The 18,201-nt window shown below is 39.8% G+C and overlaps 1 protein-coding gene across 1 annotated transcript in view; it reads right to left on the bottom strand.

The window, feature by feature from the left end:
• Positions 1-18,201, bottom strand: part of LOC141111740 (heat shock factor protein 4-like) — a 123,311-nt gene that overhangs the window by 85,643 nt on the left and 19,467 nt on the right. The window contains exons 2-3 of the mRNA XM_073603880.1: positions 14,133-14,241; positions 10,491-10,618 (exon numbers count right to left, since the gene is read on the bottom strand). Of these exons, the coding sequence (XP_073459981.1) occupies positions 10,491-10,618; positions 14,133-14,241 (237 nt within the window). The remainder of the gene's footprint in view (positions 1-10,490; positions 10,619-14,132; positions 14,242-18,201) is intronic.

Genomic DNA, 18,201 nt, shown 5'->3' with positions numbered 1-18,201 from the left:
CTCCTTTATTATCTACTATGAATCACAGGCTGCAAAACAAATACAAAAATCACTGCTTTAAAGTGCTGTTTTCAGCAAAATCTATCTGCTCACTACAATGGACACACAGCATAGAAAAAGCCTGCATTGCATAATTCTACTCTACATTATCCTGCACAATATAGCTGTACAATGACCCATGAAGATAACACACATTTCTTCATATACACAATACTGTTGTGTTGTCCCTGTTGTGCACACCCAAAATACAATGAACTGGGTAATGTCAGGCTCCGGATATCTAATTATGGCTGATCACTTTTTTATAAGAAATTATATTTCATGCTAATTTACAAATAAGCCATGAGTAGTGATGTGCAGTTATCTAATGCAACCAGTTTTCACTTGTTCAGAAATATTAAATAGACTTCTAATTTGTTGCTCTGGGTTACTACACTGTAATTAGCTCACTTGTATGTTTCCAGAAAAGAGCCTACTCCACACACATTGGTGTATGGAAGTGAATCCTTCCTGCAGGAGAAGGCACGGCAAACTCAACCAACAGGCCATTTCATGGTAGGGATATGACACTGTCAAATCTTGAACATTGTAATGAAATCCTTCCAAACAGAACTATTAGGTCTTTAACAGTAACAAACGAAATACTCTTATATATAAAAATATCCAACATTTTATTCAATGAGTTAAAAATCCAACATTAAAAAATGTCCATTGCAGATGTTGTTGACATTACACATATCTTATATGTGGAAATCACCCATGATGTACATACTGTAAACAATTTCAACCACTGGTTGCACTCAACAAAATGATGGATGGGGTTTCCACATACGCAATTAAATGCGTTTCACAAGCCAAAGCCTGCTTTTTCACGAAAAACACAGATATCATCCTTATAAGGACATATGCAATGTACATTTTTTAATGTTGCATTTTAACTGATTGAATAAAAGTTTGGGTATTTTTATATACAAGTGTCAGGGAAGGCATGCCCAAGACCATGCTCAAAGGAACGCCTGTGCTCAAAGGAATGCTCATGTTCTAAGGAATGCTCATGTTCAAAGGAATGCCTGTGCTCAAAGGAGTGCTCATGTTCAAAGGAATGCTCGTGCTCAAAGGAATGCTTGCGCTCAAAGGAATCCATGCAGAAGGGCCCATAGACATGTGCTCAGCATTAGTAGCCTGTGCACATCTACACTAGCATGTGCACATGCAGTGTAAGCATTTGTGTTCTACACATGCTTATTTGTGTGAGCATACTTGTTTAATGGACTTTGACACCCAGTGGCCTATTTAAAGCCTTACAGGACTCAGGTTCATTGATGAGTAGTTGTCAGCTCCTTCTGCTTGTGACCTGATTTTGTGTTCATCCATGTCTTGACCTGGCTTGCTGTTCCTGCTTGTTCCTGAACTTCTGTTCCTGACTCTGGCTTGTGACTCGACCCTGCTTCCTGCCTGCTGTTCCCGGAACTTGCTCGCCTTTCGCTGACCTTGGCCTGGCTCTGACTCTGCTCCTGGTTTCTGACCCCTGCTGCCTGGTTGTTGCTGACCACTGCCCATCCGACTACACATCTGCCAGCTGGTCTGCTTCAGCTCTGCATCTGTTATCAAGATATTCTGAATCAGATCTCCTAAAGGCCCCAGTGCCACTCTCTGCCCTGTTATACTCTGTCATCATCCCCAGGGGAAACAGGACAAGAGGCAGCCCCCTCATTAACTTGGCCTCAACCAGGTAAGTGACAATAGGATTATTTTGTGTGGTACCATTAAAGTCCTAATAGTTCTATCTGGAGGGATTATTCCTCCCTTTCTTTTGGGTTTTTACTGTCAAATCTTTCACATGCTGCTCCAGGAGAGATCAGACTTCACACTCCACAATCACAACTTAGGTGGTGGCTTGGCTCATCTTCACCAAAGCAATCAACTGTACCAGCAACAGGAATGGCGCACGCTGAGATGCAAAATAATATTCTTCCTTTATAAAAAGAGTCCGCAGAAACAAGTTTTATTCTGGCATGTTTTGTGCTAGGCACAGTGCCTACTAAAAGAATCTTGCTGGCTATTTTAATAAAAGAAGAATATTATTTTGTATCTTGGTGTGCGGTATTCCTGTTGCTGGTACAGTTGATTGGTAAGGGACAGATTGGTCTTAGCTAAGGAAGGTGCAGCACACAAAGTGTGCCCCAGTGATTAGTGGCCATGGTGAAGGCTACTCTGTAGCAGTGTCAACTGTGACAATAATGTCACTGATCTTAGCATAAAGTATACCTAAATCAAAAATAGGCTGTAGTACCAAGAATAATAAACATAATGATATGTTATATTATGACAAAAGAAAAAATTTCTTGCACACAAATACTTTTGCTTAAACTCTAGTTTCTTGAAACATTTTTGTAAATAAAAAAATCTCAGCTAGTTCACGATGAGGAGAAACTCTAGGATTTTTTACTCCACTAAGTATACAGGGCAAATTCAGCCTGTAGCAGACGTTAAGAGGGCAATAAATCTACACTACTAAAACAGCCAAACAAATTATTCTTGCTGCACAGAAGAGGATCTTTAGCTAATGAAGACAATGATTCCGAGGTCTGACGTAAGCCCTTCTATACAGGAAACAGCACATTTTCCTTAAAGTGGAATTCTAGTAAAAAAAAACATTTTTAACTACTCCTACCCCTTTGTAACACCTGTACTAACTACCCCATAGAAGAAAAATACCTACCTATTCTAAGGCTGCTCTGGTCTGGTTATGTGATCTGCTCCCCTCCGTCAGCTAGCAGCGGCTTCAGGGGAGAGGAGGGAGCGCGGAAAACGATTGGTCCATAGTAAGCCTATAAACAGAACAAAAGGGCACAAAGGCCTAGTCCATTACCAACAACATTTTTATTTAAAAGTTAAAACCAATAAGTGCATACTCACAATAGCCATAGGCTATAACAGCGATGTACATAAACCCAGGTGGCAAGGTCAATCAGACATGCCAGCTGATGCATTTTAAGGGACAAGCTTTGCTCTGAAAAAGAGGGCTTGTTCCCTCAAACGCATCAGCTGGCAAGTCTGATTGATGTCAGGGTCATGCGAGTTCCATCTTCAATAGGACCACCTTGCCACCAGGGTTTATGTACAGTACTGTTCAAAAGTTTTAAGCAGGTCTGAAGAAATGCTGAAAAATAAGAATGGTTTCAAAAACATGTATTTTAATTGTTTATTTTTACCAATTTACAAAATACAAAGTGAGCGAACAGAAGAAATATCTAAATCAAATCAATTTTTGGTGTAACTCCGCCTTGGCTTCAAACCAGCATCAAGTCTTACACTTGCACACTTTGTACACTTGCACAAAGTCAGGGATTTTTTAGGATTAGAGGCTGGTGTAAAGTTAACCAACTATACCAAGCAGGCCCTAATGATTATCAATTTCAGGTTGAAACACAGGCATTAACTGAAACAGAAACATCTGTGTAGGAGGCTTACAACTGGGTGAGGAACAGCCATGCTCTGCTACTAAGGTAAGGTTGTAGAAGATAGTTTCATGTCACAGGTCATATACCATGGCAAGAGTGAGCACAGCAACAAACACAAGGTAGTTATACTCCATCCGCAAGGTCTCTCCCAGGCAAAGATTTCAAAGCAGAATGGGGTTTAAAGATGTGCTGTTCAAGCTATTTTGAAGAAGCACAAAGAAATGGGCAATGTTAAGAACCGTAGACACAGTGGTCAGCCAAGGAAACTTAATACAACAGATGAAAGACACATCATGCTTACTTCCCTTCAACATCAGAAGATGTCCAGCTGTGCCATCAGCACAGAACTGGAATAAACCATTAGGATTCAGGTATACCCATCTACTGTCTGGATAAGTCTGGCCAGAAGTAGACTTCATGGAAGAATTGTGGCCTAAAAGCCATTCCTCCGACGTGAAAACAAAGGCTAAGCGGCTCAACTATGTTTGAAAACATATGAACTGGGGTGCAGAAAATGGCAGCAGGTGCTCTGGAATGATGGGTAAAAATATTTGAAGTATTTGGCTGTAGCAGGAGGCAGTTTGTTCACTGGTGGGCTGGAGAGAGGTACAATGAGTCTCTGCAGGCACTCAGTGACAGCAACAGTAAAGCATGGTGGAGGTTCCTTGCAAGTTTGGGGCTGTATTTGTGCAAATGGAGTTGGAGATTTGGTCAGGATCAATAATGTCCTCAATGTAGAGAAATACAGGCAGATATTTATCCATCACGCCATACCATCAGGGAGGTGTGTGATTGGCCCCAAATTTATTCTGTAGCAGGACAATGACCCCAACCATACAGCCAATGTCATTAGGAACTATCTTCAGCATAAAGAAGAATAAGGAGTCCTGGAAGTGATGGTTTGGCCCCCACAGAGCCCTGATCTCAACATTACCTGAAGAGAAAGAAGGATCTAAGACAGCCTACCTCCACAGAATATCTGTGGTTAGTTCTCCACGATGTTTGGAGCAACCTGCATGCTGAGTTCATTCAAAAACTGTGTGCAAGGATACCTAGAAGAATGTATGCTGTTTCGAAGGCAAAGGGTTGTCACATATTGGGCCAAATATTGATTTGGGTTTCTCTTCTATTCATTTATTTTCCAATTTGTTAATTGATAAAAAATGCAATCTCTATTTCTTAAAGCATTCTTAATTTACAGCATTTACAGCTGTTTTAGCCTATGGCTATTTTGAGTATGTACTTTAAGTTAAAGATTTTAAGTTTAAGTCTGCATTCACACCTGGGTTTTTGCATTCACACCGCATTTTTAGGTGCCAATAAAATAAATGACATCTGAAATTCGCATTGTGTGATTTGTCATTTTAGCAGAGCGTTTTGAAATCACGGGCAGAATCGCTGTAATTCTGTTTCAAAACGCCCAGGTGTGAATGTAGCCTCAAATAAAAATTCTGTTGTTAATACACTAAGCCTTTGCACCCTTTTGTTTTGTTTATGTCAATTCAAGATTCTCTGGTCTGAAGAGGGCAGCATTGGAGCAGCTTAGCTGTCCTGTACGGGCGCCGACATAAGAATGGTCACCTATCACAGTCCTTTGGGTTCTCAGTAAACTGTTAGTGCTATGGTGTCAAGTCTATATGCTTTAGTGAATAGTAAGCCTATGTGGGACATAACCGTTTTGGAAAGCTGACTATGGAATTGCTCCAGAGATGACTTGTCCCCACACCAAACAGTGAAAGAGTCTATGAACAACCCTGAAGCAGGCAATTTATTTCTCCTCTTCCCATGTCATAAAAGCATTTCCATAAGGGGAGCTGCATTCTAACCCATCGCAGCTCCTCATAGTAGTAAATAGTAATGCTGTTTAAATAAAAAAGTTTTTTTACAAAGTGATCATTGAAAGATGCTAAATAAATTGTTTTTGTACCTCTCCAACCAACAACATTTTAGATGCCTCAATCCCTAATTCAGGATCAGTACACATATAGTATACAAACTTAAAATATCCCAGGTGACAAAAAACGTTTCTTCTGGGATAGCACAATTCCTAATCTTCCGTAAAAAGCCACCAGTATCTTTTAAATATGAGTGTGTCTCACTAATTACAATGACAATGTGAAAGAAGTTTGTTTGAAATCTTTGCAAATTTCTTAAAAATAAAAACCGAAAAATATCACATGTACATAAGTATTCACAGCCTTTGCTCAATACTTTGTTGAAGCACCTTTAGCACCAATCACAGCCTCAAGTCTTTTTGAGTATGATGCTACAAGCTTAGCACACCTATTTTTGGGCAGTTTCTCCCATTCTTCTTTACAGAACCTCTCAAGCTCAATCGGGTTGGATGGGGAGCGTCGGTGCACAGCCATTTTCAGATCTCTCCAGAGATGTTCAATCGGGTTCTGGCTGGACCACTCAAGGGCATTCATAGAGTTGTCCCATAGCCACACATTTATTATCATGGCTGTGTGCTTAGGGTCGTTATCCTGTTGGAAGATGAACCTTCACCCCAGTCTGAGGTCCAGAGCGCCCTTGAGCAGGTTTTCATCAAGGATGTCTCTGTACATTGCTGCATTCATCTTTCCCTTGATCTTGAATAGTCTCCCAGTTCTTGCTGCTGAAAAACATCCCCACAGCATAATGCTGCCACCACCATGCTTCCCTGTAGGGGTGGTATTGGCCAGGTGATGAGCAATGACTGGCTTCCTCCAGACATGACGCTTGCCATTCAGCCAAAGAGTCAATCTTTGTTTCATCAGACCAGAGAATTTTGTTTCTCATGGTCTGAGACTCCCTCAGGTGCCTTTTGGCAAACTCCTGGTGAGCTGTCGTGCCTTTTACTGAGGAGTGGCTTCCATTTGGACACTCTACCATACAGGGCTGATTGGTGGGGTGCTGCAGAAATGGTTGTTCTTCTGGAAGGTTCTCCTCTCTCCACATAGAAACACTAAAGCTCTGTCAGAGTGACCATTGGGTTCCTGGTCACCTCCTTGACTAAGGCCCTTCTCCCCCGATCGAATGGTCCTGGTGGTTCCAAACTTCTTCCATTTATGGATGATGGAGGCCACTCTGCTCATTGGGACCTTCAATGCTTCAGAAATGTTTCCGTACCCCCTTCCCCTGTGTCTCGATACAATCCTGTCTCAGAGGTCTACAGGCAATTCCTTGGACTTCATGGCTTGGTTTGTGCTCGGACATGCACTGTTAACTGTGGGATCCTATATAGACAGGTGTTTTCCAAATCAACTTAATTTACCACATATGGACTCCAATCAAGTTGTAGAAACATCTCCAGGATGATCAGTGGAAACAGGATGCACCTGAGCTCAAATTATGAGTGCCATGGCAAAGGCTGTGAATACACATGTGATTTTTTTCATTTTTCATTTTTAATAAATGTGCAAAGATTTCAAACAAACTTCTTTCATGTTGTCAATATGGGGTATTGTTTTTAGAATTTGGAGGGAAATAATTAATGTAATCCATTTTGGAATAAGGGTGTAACATAACAAAAAAAATTAAGGGCTGTAAATACTTTCTAGATGCACTGTAGATTGCTGTCAAGACCTTGTCTGATCAATCAAAGGAAGTGCTGCTGTGATCCTGGCTCATTAAAGGACATAGTAACAGTCCTAGCCTTTTTTGACTGATAACACAGGAGCGGAATTATTTCTGAGCGTTGTTTTTTGTTAAATGGGATTCTTATGTAACTTAGGGAGTACATACATCATGGGAGTAACAAGGTATTCCTTTTTTTAAAATAATGTCTCTCTAATTTGTGAGTTGTACTCATATGAAAGATACTGATCACTTTTTGTGGATTATTAGAGATTGTTTTATGCCAGAAAGAATGAGTTTCATTACCTGGGATGTTTCAAGTTTGAGGAGCTGTGATGGGTTCAAATATGGCTCCCCCTCATGCAAACACTTTTATGACATGGGTGGAGGAGAGATTTATTTAACCTCAACAGTTGTTTCAGAAACATTGCCTGCTGTGGGGTTTCTTCATAGGTGAAGTGATCGCCATTTGGTGTGAGGGCGCCTCATCTCTGGAATAATTCCATAGTGAGCTAGTAGAAGTGTGATAGTAGAAAATTGGAAATGTAATATGCAACCTATTGAACAACAGATTTAGTTTCTGGACACGTTAGTTAAAGTGATTGTAAGGGTAATTTATTTTTATTTTTTAAATAACAAACATGTCATACTTACCTCCACTGTGTAGCTCGTTTTGCACAGAGTGGCCCCGAACCTGCTCTTCTGGGGTCCCTCGGCGGCTCTTGCGGCTCCTCCCCGCATCAGATAACCCCCTGGGAGAAGCGCTCTCATGGGGGATTACTTGCGGGCGCGATCCCTAGTCCAGCATTCGGCATACATAGAGGCCGAATGCAGGACTCAGCCCTGCCCCCCAGTGCCAGTGTCATTGGATTTGATTGACAGCAGCGGGAGCCAATGGCTGCGCTGCTATCAATCTATCCAATCAAGAGCCGGGAGCCCATGGAGAGAGAGACAGCGCGTCCCCGTCGACTGAATGAAGGGGTTCAGGTAAGTAATACGGGTAGCTGGGGGGCATAGGATGCATTAAGGTGAAAAAACACAAACCTTTACAACCCTTTTAAGATTGACAATGATAAATTTAAAAGAAAAATTGAATTACAAAAGTCACCATCCACCTAATGTCTTTAAATCAATCCTTAGGGCCCAATATAAGTGAGTTACTAGAATAGTGAGTTAACCAAAGGCAAGGGTGGAAAGATTAGAGGAGATGAAAAGGAAACTTTGTGAGAGGAGTTATACAGTTGAAATATAAGAATGAGTATTGAATGAGAGAAAAATCTGATTGAGAAAGAAAGTATGAAGGGACATAATATTAGAAAGCAGGAGTAATGTAACAGGAGTACATATACCTTCTTTTGTGTCTCAATTTAATTACTTGTCAAGGAAAATCTTGTCCCGTATAAATAGACACTGGTATATTTTGGGAGAAAACTGTCCTACTATAGTAGAATTTAACAAGCGACCTATACAGTTGTTTAGGAGGGATCGCACAGTATACATCCAGTTATTGAAATTTGATAATGTACCCTCCATGCAAGTGATTTCCACCTTTTGGGTCTAGCACAGATGTGTTCATTTCTGTGTTTGAATTGTATTTAGTGATGAAAGGGGAGAGTTTTAATCACCCCCAAAAGGGATATTGAATATCATGTCAGTAAACATATGGAATATATATTATTCAGTGTCAGTGTGTGGACATAAATATACGATCAGGGGATTTATTGAACTGAAATACAATTGGTGAGACATTTCATTGATATTGGTCATATGATCTCACAGTTAAAGTATATATCTATCAATCATATCCCCACATTAAGGAGAGATGGGGACTGAGAATTGGTATTAAAGAGGAGAGAAGTGAAATGGATACATGGTTTGAACACCTTACAACCATGGGACCAAATATGAATTTTGATGTACATTTATTTTTATTATTATTTTTGTGATTTGATTTTCTTATACATTGTTATATATTGTCAATACGGATGTAATTGGTATCATATTTGATGTCAGAATGTTAACATGGAGATTGTTCTTCCACATCTTCTCTGTAACAGATGAGTGATGTAAGACCAGTAGTTTAAGATTTCATTCCGGTGAGGCAGTGTCACTTACAGATTTAAAATAATGCACAACATGCTGAGGAGTAGGAAACAATAGGCTTGAGGAAGGGTTTAGTCATTAGACCCAAAACTGTTGTCTGTTTTGTTGTCTTTTTTGAAACTTTGAAACATTGAACATTTGTTTTTCCGGATGAATAAATAAAGAACACGAGTGCTACAGCTTTTTTTGTATTTTTTTGTATGTGGGAACAGCTTCCAGCTGACAGCACCTGAGTTTAAAGAGTAACTGCACTTTTGTGGGAAAAAATAGCAAATGAACAAAAATAATATAACATATACAATTGCTACACAGGTCATTTTGTAATTAAATGTTATTATAAATGTTCCTTTCTTTTCAATCTGCAGCTCTGTAACTTTCTGTAAAATGCAATGCAATATGGCTACCTGGAAGCGTTCTGTACACAGACGTTTTATGGAAGGCCCTTAGAAATGTAATTTCCTGCTTGTGTGATTGGCTTACTTACTAAGTCAGATTTTGGTCATCCCATGCAACAAACATGTTATATTTGTTGAGATACTCCTAAAGGGAAAACAAATCTAAAGGGATTCAGACCCTATCACTTTCCTCATTAGAACCCTCAAGTGCATCTGCTGATTGATAATATAAAGTCACTCCCATTCACATTCACTTTGCACATGGACACAGACAAACAAAGAGCTATTTCTTCAGAATAACAAAAGGTAGGAATCTACAACAAAGTTTGTTAAAATCCTTGCAAAGTATATACTGTAGATCACCCAGAGGGGAATGTTTTTTTCTCAACAAAAGTGGAATAACCCTTTGAATAATTAGTGTGCAGTACATCAGTGTTTGAGCATATGATAATGCTCTTGGCAGTGGCCAATGGTTGCATGGGAGGACAAATATGTAATGATTTTTCTATGCATTTATCTTTGTAATATATGCTAGGCCCTGAGAGCTTGAAACGCGTTGTTACAGTGTTGTTCCTCTTGGGCTACAAAAAGTTTTTTTATTGCATAGGAAGTGCCAATCACTAGCTTCTTTTTTGTACATGTGGATGCAGAACCTATATTGCATATCAACCTCATGGCTGCCAAGATCCAATGCCCAAGTACCCCCAAGCAGGTGAGTAATCCTTACATTGCTGCAGACTGCATCCACCACCACCAAACACCACTGTAGAGGGACCTTTTTAATGGGGAGCATAAAATACATCCACCCCTGGTCACCAAAGTAAAGAGAGCATAAAAAGACTGTCTTGGACTGCCAGCAAAAATGTAGTGTGCCAAATATCTGGTAAAGTGGTATTGAGAAACAGGGGCCTTAATGAATGTATGGGGCCCTGTTATTAAATTAAATGTCTATTATTATTGGTTTTCTTACCTTTCTCTTGATGTGCTCTAATAGATGTTCATGTCCTTGCAAGAAGTACAGATGCTGAAATTCTGTGTCATCTCTCTCTGGCTTTACTAGTCCACCTTGCTCGATGTTCACCACCTTTCTGAAGCCATCTACAAAAAATAAAGAAAAAACACTGTCCTAAAATGTAATTGTGAATGTTTTTGGTGGATTAACTTATTAACTAAATTAAAAAGTTTCTAAATTCCCAGTTATTCAAAGGCCATTGCCTGATGGTTGGACTTGATGTCCTTTTTCAACCTCACCTATTATGTAATTTTGTAACTATAACAGTCAAGTACGTTTTTAGCACTTTTAGTGAAACAGCAGACTTCCTCCTCAGTAATCTCAAAAATAAAACGTAGTAGTGGAGAAGAAGTTTATATGGTAGAGGAAATAATAGAAAGATTTTATGAATACTACATTACAATGTATACATCAACCTTGATGTGTGCAGAGGAAGATATTGAGAAATATCTCAATGATTTGGAGTTTCCTGAACTTATGGAAGAGCAGATCTTAATGTTGGAAGAAGAGATTTCTGAGGAGGAAGTGAGAGAGGCTATCTCACAGATGGCAACTGGGAAATCGCCCGGTCTAGATGGTATACCCTTAGAGCAAGGGTCTCAAACTGGGGCCCTCCAGCTGTTGCAAAATTACAAGTCCCATGAGGCATTGCAAGGCTGACAGCTACAAGCATGACTCCCACAGGCAGAGGCATGATGGGATTTGTAGTTTCGCAACAGCTGGAGGGCTGCCAGTTTGAGACCCCTGCCTTAGAGGTATATTTAAGATATATAGATATTAAAGCACCAGTCTTATCTAGGGTGTATACAGAGGCCTTTGTGCGTGGAGTATTACCAATCTCTATGTACGAGGCTACAGTAGTATTAATATCGAAACTGGATAAAGATCTGAGTGAGTGTGTCTCATATAGACCAATCTCGCTATTAAATATGGATTATAAGATCATAGCCAAAATTCTTGCAAAAAGGTCAAATATGGTTATTACCACTATTATCCATAATGATCAAACAGGATTTATTCCAGGGAAATCAACATCAATTAATATAAGAAGAACGCAAATAGTAGCACAGTTAAAAGAGCATATTCCAAATATATCTGCATTGGCATCCTTGGATATGGTTAGAGCATTTGACTCTATAGAGTGGCCGTTTCTAAGAGTGACAATGAAAAGATTTGGATTTGGAGAAAGATTTATAAAATGGGTGGGTATATTATATAAACAGCCATGGTCAAATTTGCTGGTGAATGGTATGCTATCACCCCCTGTAAAGCTGTATAGAGGGACTAGACAACTCCACAACTGTTTGCAAAAGCGATAGAAGCTTTAGCGTTAAGATTCAGGCAGTCAAAGAAATACAAGGGAATTACTCTAGGGGAAAAAAACTAAGTGTATTGGATTGTATGCAGACAACGTCATATTATATATGTTGGATGCTCAGAGTACATTAAATGAAGCCATGAAGATAATAGAGACAATTGCAGAGTTCTCTGGCCTGAAGATAAATTAGCAGAAATCTGCATTGATGCCATACAGATGGGACACAGGGGGGGTGAGAGCCCCCATTAAAAATAGTACAGTCCTTTAAGTATTTGGGAATTTATATTACCTCACAAGGGAAGGAGGCATTGAAAGCTAATGTATATCCTCTAACAGAGCACATTAAATATAAATTGGGGATATGGTCTAAAATGCCGTTATCAGTAGTAGAAAGAATACATTTGATTAAAAGTATAATAGTCCCTAAATGCTAATATGTGTCTCACATCCGCCAGTTATAAAACCTAAAGTAATATTTAACAAACTGAACTCCCAGTTTATAAAATTCATATGGGCTAATGGAAGATGTAAATTAAAACTAACAACATTGCAATGACCTAAAGCCATGGCAGGTGCGGCTCTGCCGGATATATACTGTACCTATATTATTTAGCAGGCCAATTGAAGCACCTGCAGAAGTGAATAGCTCAGGAGCAGGGAGAGGGAGTGGAGAGGTACTAGATTAAGATCTTAGAGGTAGATGAACTGTTAGTGAGACTAGAGGCACAGGCAGTGAGATTACCAAGGGTAAAAATCCCCATATTAACTCTGGCACGATCAGTATGGAGAGAAACAAAAAAAGTGGTGGGATATACTGATAATCCTTTGGAGATTCCAATCTGGAATAACCCAAACATGGAGCAGTTAAAGATATTCATGGACTGCGAGTTCTGGAAACGGAAGGGAATAGTCACATTGACACAGTTATATAACTATAGAACATTAGGCCTGATTCACACTTATGCATTTTTTGTGCTTTTTGCATTTTGCAGATTTGCACTACAGAACGTGTTCCATAGGAAACCATGTTAAATGGACTGTAGTGCAAATCTGCAAAATGCAAAAAGCACTAAAAATGCATAGGTGTGAATCAGGCCTAACACTCATTTGAATATCTGTTTAAACAGCATGATATCTCATATAAAACATTTTATAAATACTTACAGCTTCGTCATGTGCTACCGTCACAACTAGGTAACCAGAACCCTAAGATATCTAGATTTCCTCTTATAGGAGTACGCAGATCACAGGGCCCTAGAGGACTAATATCTATATTATATACACAGGCTAAAATATGCAGTAGCTCATTGAGAGTAAGAGATAAATGGCAGATTATTATTTCGAATATGACAGATATCTTAGCCCAAGTAGACTATTTGGAATGGGGTGTAGGGCTACATCGAACTGCCTGCGATGTCATCAAGAGGGAGCAGATTTCCTACATTTAATGTGGAACTGTGGAACTGTGAGCACACTTTAAGATATTGGAACCAGGTAATAGGAAAGCTGTCGAATGTGGTGGGCAAATCGATCCCATGTAATGTGGAGGTATGTCTGTTGGGACTATTGGAAGACGAGATATGGCCTAGATATATTACAATCTTACTGCAGGAAACATTATTTTTGGCATGGAAGCAAATAGTGGTAAGGAGGATGCAGGTGGAACCACCTTCGGTAAACCAATGGATGAAAACAGTTAATCAAGTGATACCCTACGAGAAAAGAATAGAGGAGGGATACAAAAATATCATAAGATATGGGACGTATGGAATAATGCACATGCAACTGTGGATAGGAATGAAAGATAAATGGATAAATAAGTGACTGGCAGCAGCCAAAAGAATAAGTAAGATTGGGATATGATAGTAGTGAGAGTGTATAGAAGGTTGTTAGAGGTATGCATGAAATGTAAAAGATATAGACTATATATATATATATATATATATATATAGATGCTGACAACGTAAAAGAAGTTTGTTTGACATTTTTGGAATACATATAGATGTGGTAAAATATATATATATTTTTTAAATAAAATAAAGAGTATAGAAAAAACTATGTAACTATGACTAGATCTTAGTAGCCATAATGACATAATTAATTTGTTAGGGCCTACTCTTAAACAATGACTGGAATATGCATGGCACCTAGACAATTACACTTTCAGTCTTTCCTTTAGTGTACATACTCTACAACCTTTCCTCCGTTGAATATTCCTTTCCTCTCAGAATGTAGACACTGCATGCAAATCATAAAATATTTCCATTCTGTTCTGTACTTACACATATTCAGCTGCCTCACAAAACTTGCCATGTTATTGTGCTTGAAGTACTTGGGTAGAACTTCCTTTGCAAACCTGCCTTGGTCAAAAACATGGAAACTGGTGCCATTCTGGAAGAGAGAATTTGGAAGACATTTAATGGTGCCAGGAACAATATAATATGAAACTGAAAGGAATAAAAGAGTAGTATTGCCTACTAGAAATGTGGATATTAGCATATGTACAGGAAGCTTGTTGCACTGAACAGGAGAAGGCACCTGGAAGTGGTGAGACACTGAGGATGGACCGTGCCGTACTGAGAGGTAGTGGAGCCGGCCGGCAATACAATAGAGCATTTCAACCCAGGGGCAAGGGCGTTGCACTGCAAACTGTGAACATATTTATTGATGAATAAGTATTAATTCCGCGCTAAGGGTCTATAATCTGAAATCTGGCTGCTGCCTTACCTCAACTTCCCCACCCGTAGGTGGAGTCTATAAAGGTAAATCTAAAAGAGAGGTATGTGTGGTGCTGTCCAATACTAGTGTCTATTTTATTAAATAAATACATTCATGTGCATGGTGTCTTTAATTTTAGTGCTAATAAAAATATGTGTTCTAACTGATTTGTGTCACTTATTTATACCATAATACCACTTTATTAGCTAAATAAATCAAGTGAACAAATTAATGCGTGCTGTCCCTTTAAATGTTGCACTGAATGAAAAGTGTGTGTTCTTGTTCAAACCTAATTTCCCCAGTTGTAACATATTTAATAAATACAATTAATACTGGTAAATGTTCAATATGAAAGTATTCTCATACCCAGTAAACAAAAACTCATGTGCAACAAAACAATTCAAAGGTCCATAAATAGATTTAAAAATCATAAGTCCATATAAACTCTTCTAATCCAAAGTGGATGGTGCTTAAATATTCATGCATGTATAACCGCCTGGTGAATAAGTGAAATTACTCGTGTTCCCCCCTCCAGGTCTGTGCTCACCAGATGGTTAAGCCCCTGCAGGGGTTAAAGTAATCAAATATGATGCTCCAAATGCCTTTGGATGGTATCTGATATCTCATCCTCCTCTTCACAGTATATAGTCAGTGGATGTGCTCATATGGATGGGTGAACAGAAAACGCATCTCGTAGCGTAATTCCGTTTTTGCATTTATTCTTATAAAAGCCAAAAACGCACTTACATGAAAGAGGAAAGATAAATTGCATGCAAAATACAATGCGGCCGGGATGACCTGGAAGTGACGCAATGATGTTCCAAGCCCTGCCCTACACGTTTTGTCAGAGTGACGTCTTAAGGAGCTTGTGAGATAGATTAAAGTAATAAAGGGGTTTACACTATAATGCCCCGTACACACGGTCAAATTTTCCAACGGAAAATGTTCGATGGGAGCTTTTTGTCGGAAATTCCGACCATGTGTAGGCTCCATCGGAATTTCCGTCACACAATATTTGAGATCTGGATCTCAAATTTTCCGACAACAAAATCCGTTGACAGAAATTCCGATCGTGTGTACACAATTCCGACGTACAAAGTTCCACGCATGCTCGGAATCAAGCAGAAGAGCCGCACTGGCTATTGAACCTTAATTTTTCTCAGCTCGTCATACGTGTTGTACGTCACCGCGTTCTTGACGTTCAGAATTTCCAACAAGCTTTGTGTGACCGTGTGTATGCAAGACAAGTTTGAGCCAACATCCTTCGGAAAAAATCCATAGATTATTTTGTCGGAATGTCCGATCAATGTGCTATCGTGTGTATGCGGCATTAGAGTTCTCTTTCCTCTATTTTATGAAAACGGTTATTTTGGAGTGGAAAAGCTGCTGCTCTGGGTATATTAACCCCTTGGGGGAAAAAACGCATTAAGATCATACTCTTCACAGAGGGGTCATGGTCATCTGGTGAGTTCTCGGGTGTGGTGGTGATGCATGGTGGAGGATTAACAGCACAGAAGAGAGAATTTATACTCAGAGCACCATATGAAATGATATCACTTATTGTTTTATACACAGGCAGTATTGGATAGTACTTGGATACTTTGCACAAGAGTTGTTATGTTAGAGCACATGAACAAAAATACTGATTTGCACATGGAAGAGCATTTAAACACTTTACACAAGAACTGTTAAAGGAGACTTCATAAAAGGATTATTCAGTTCATAAATAGATTTTTGCTGGATTTTGACGATTTAAAGAGCTTTATGCACAGGAGCACATATGCACACAAGCACTTTATATGAATGTTGTCATTTATAATACTTCACACAGTTATCCTGTAGTATATATGTTGCACTATAATTTATGATACTAGTTCTAGGGTATTATCGAGCGCTGTGTACTGAGGTCTAAATAGTTAATAGAACATTTATTGTGTTTTACACAGCAGCTGTCATTATACAAGAGTTGTAGAGCGGGTACTATCAGTTTATATAGTTCTGTGACAAGAAGTACAAATAACATATTAGTAGACTTACTATATTACAAGGCATTAGTATTGTATTATCAACCATAACTATAAGAATACCATTACATGCTCATAACAAATACGGTTCTGCTAGTGTCAAATACACTGCAGGCATAAAAAAACAGTACTACAAACTACTGTACATCATGTCTTTATGCACTCCCTAAGGTAAACAATAAAGAAGTTCCTCTAAAGATGGCTATACCGCATGTAGTGCTACCACTATAGGAGCCACTTGAGTATTACCTAGATAGTCCTTACTTCTTCACTGGCAGCCAGGTACACACACTTAGGCTTGATGTAGTCAAAGACCAGTCTAGGGGTGTTGTTTGGTAGGTTTTTTTTTGAGGAACTTGGATAAGGTAGGGTGTTTGTAGTAGGACACTCCAGAACAAAACTTTTCACAACTTAAGGACTCTAGCTGATCTAGAATTGACTAGTAGGTGAAGTCCCTTGCTGGGAGCAGATTGCAGACTTCTCCTGCGTAGCAGTGAAGGAATAAAGAGTATGAGCATAGTCTGTTGTAGTAAGGGACACGTAGACAAAGCTATTCAGGTCACTAACCAGTGATCTCTTTAGTTGGACCCTCGGCTAACTGTACTAACACCAAAAAGAAACGGCCCCTAGATCTTTGGTCTGTACTCACAGGAGTACCAGGCCCACTCCATTTTAGTTTCAGGCCCTCAGGTCGCCCACCTGAGGCCGCATGGCAGCAGGTGCCAGGGAAGGCAAGCCTGCCTCACCCCTGGCTGGTGCACTCTACCCAGAGCTCAAGTGTTCTCTGAATATATAGGCCAATCCCAGCATGCTCAGGAGCACCTCCCCTGTAATTGTCCAAGTCTGCTACATACTCATGATGCCTATTTGCCTAACTCCCACCCATGTTGTGGGCGGCACAGTGGTGTAGTGGATAGCACTTAAGCCTAGCAGTAAGAAGGGTCGCTGGTTCGAACCCCAACCATGAAACTACCTGCCTGGAGATTGCATGATCTCCCTGTGCCTGCGTGGGTTTCCTCCGGGTACTCCGGTGCCCCGGGCCCACAGCTGATTCATCTCCTCGCTTCTCTCTCTGGCTCACAAAAGGCAATTTGACCACACTAGTGATTAGAATATCTAACAAATGTTCTTAACTATTTGACGACCGCCAACAGTACATTTACTGCTGGTGGGAAGCTTCCCAAGGCACTGTGGCGCATCCCCTTGGGGTCCCCAGCAGCATGATCTACTCGGGACACAGCAGATTGCGTTACTCAGTATTGGGTCATTGTGAGCAACCTAGAGACCAACAGTTCAATGGAATCCATTCATGACATAATTGTTTACTACTGTATGTGATCTGTGACTGGCCACCAGTGATTACATGGTACCTGGGCCAATCACAGCACCCTGTACCATGTGATAGCTGTGGGTCAACCACAGCATCACAATTGCAAGCCAAGGCGGTTGATTTACTAAAGCTGGAGAATGCAAAATCTGTTGCAGCTGTGCACTGTAGCCAATCAGATTCTAACTTCAGCTTGTTCAATTAAAGTGTTTCTAAAGGCAGAAGTTTTATGTATCCTAATGCATTCTATGCATAAAAAAAACCTCTGTGTGCAGCAGCCTC

The sequence above is a fragment of the Aquarana catesbeiana genome, linkage group LG11 (genome assembly GCF_042186555.1).
Source record: "Aquarana catesbeiana isolate 2022-GZ linkage group LG11, ASM4218655v1, whole genome shotgun sequence".
Classification (NCBI taxonomy): Eukaryota; Metazoa; Chordata; class Amphibia; order Anura; family Ranidae; genus Aquarana; species Aquarana catesbeiana.
The sequence above is the reverse complement of the archived record's forward strand: the minus strand, read 5'-3'. Positions and strand labels throughout refer to the sequence as shown.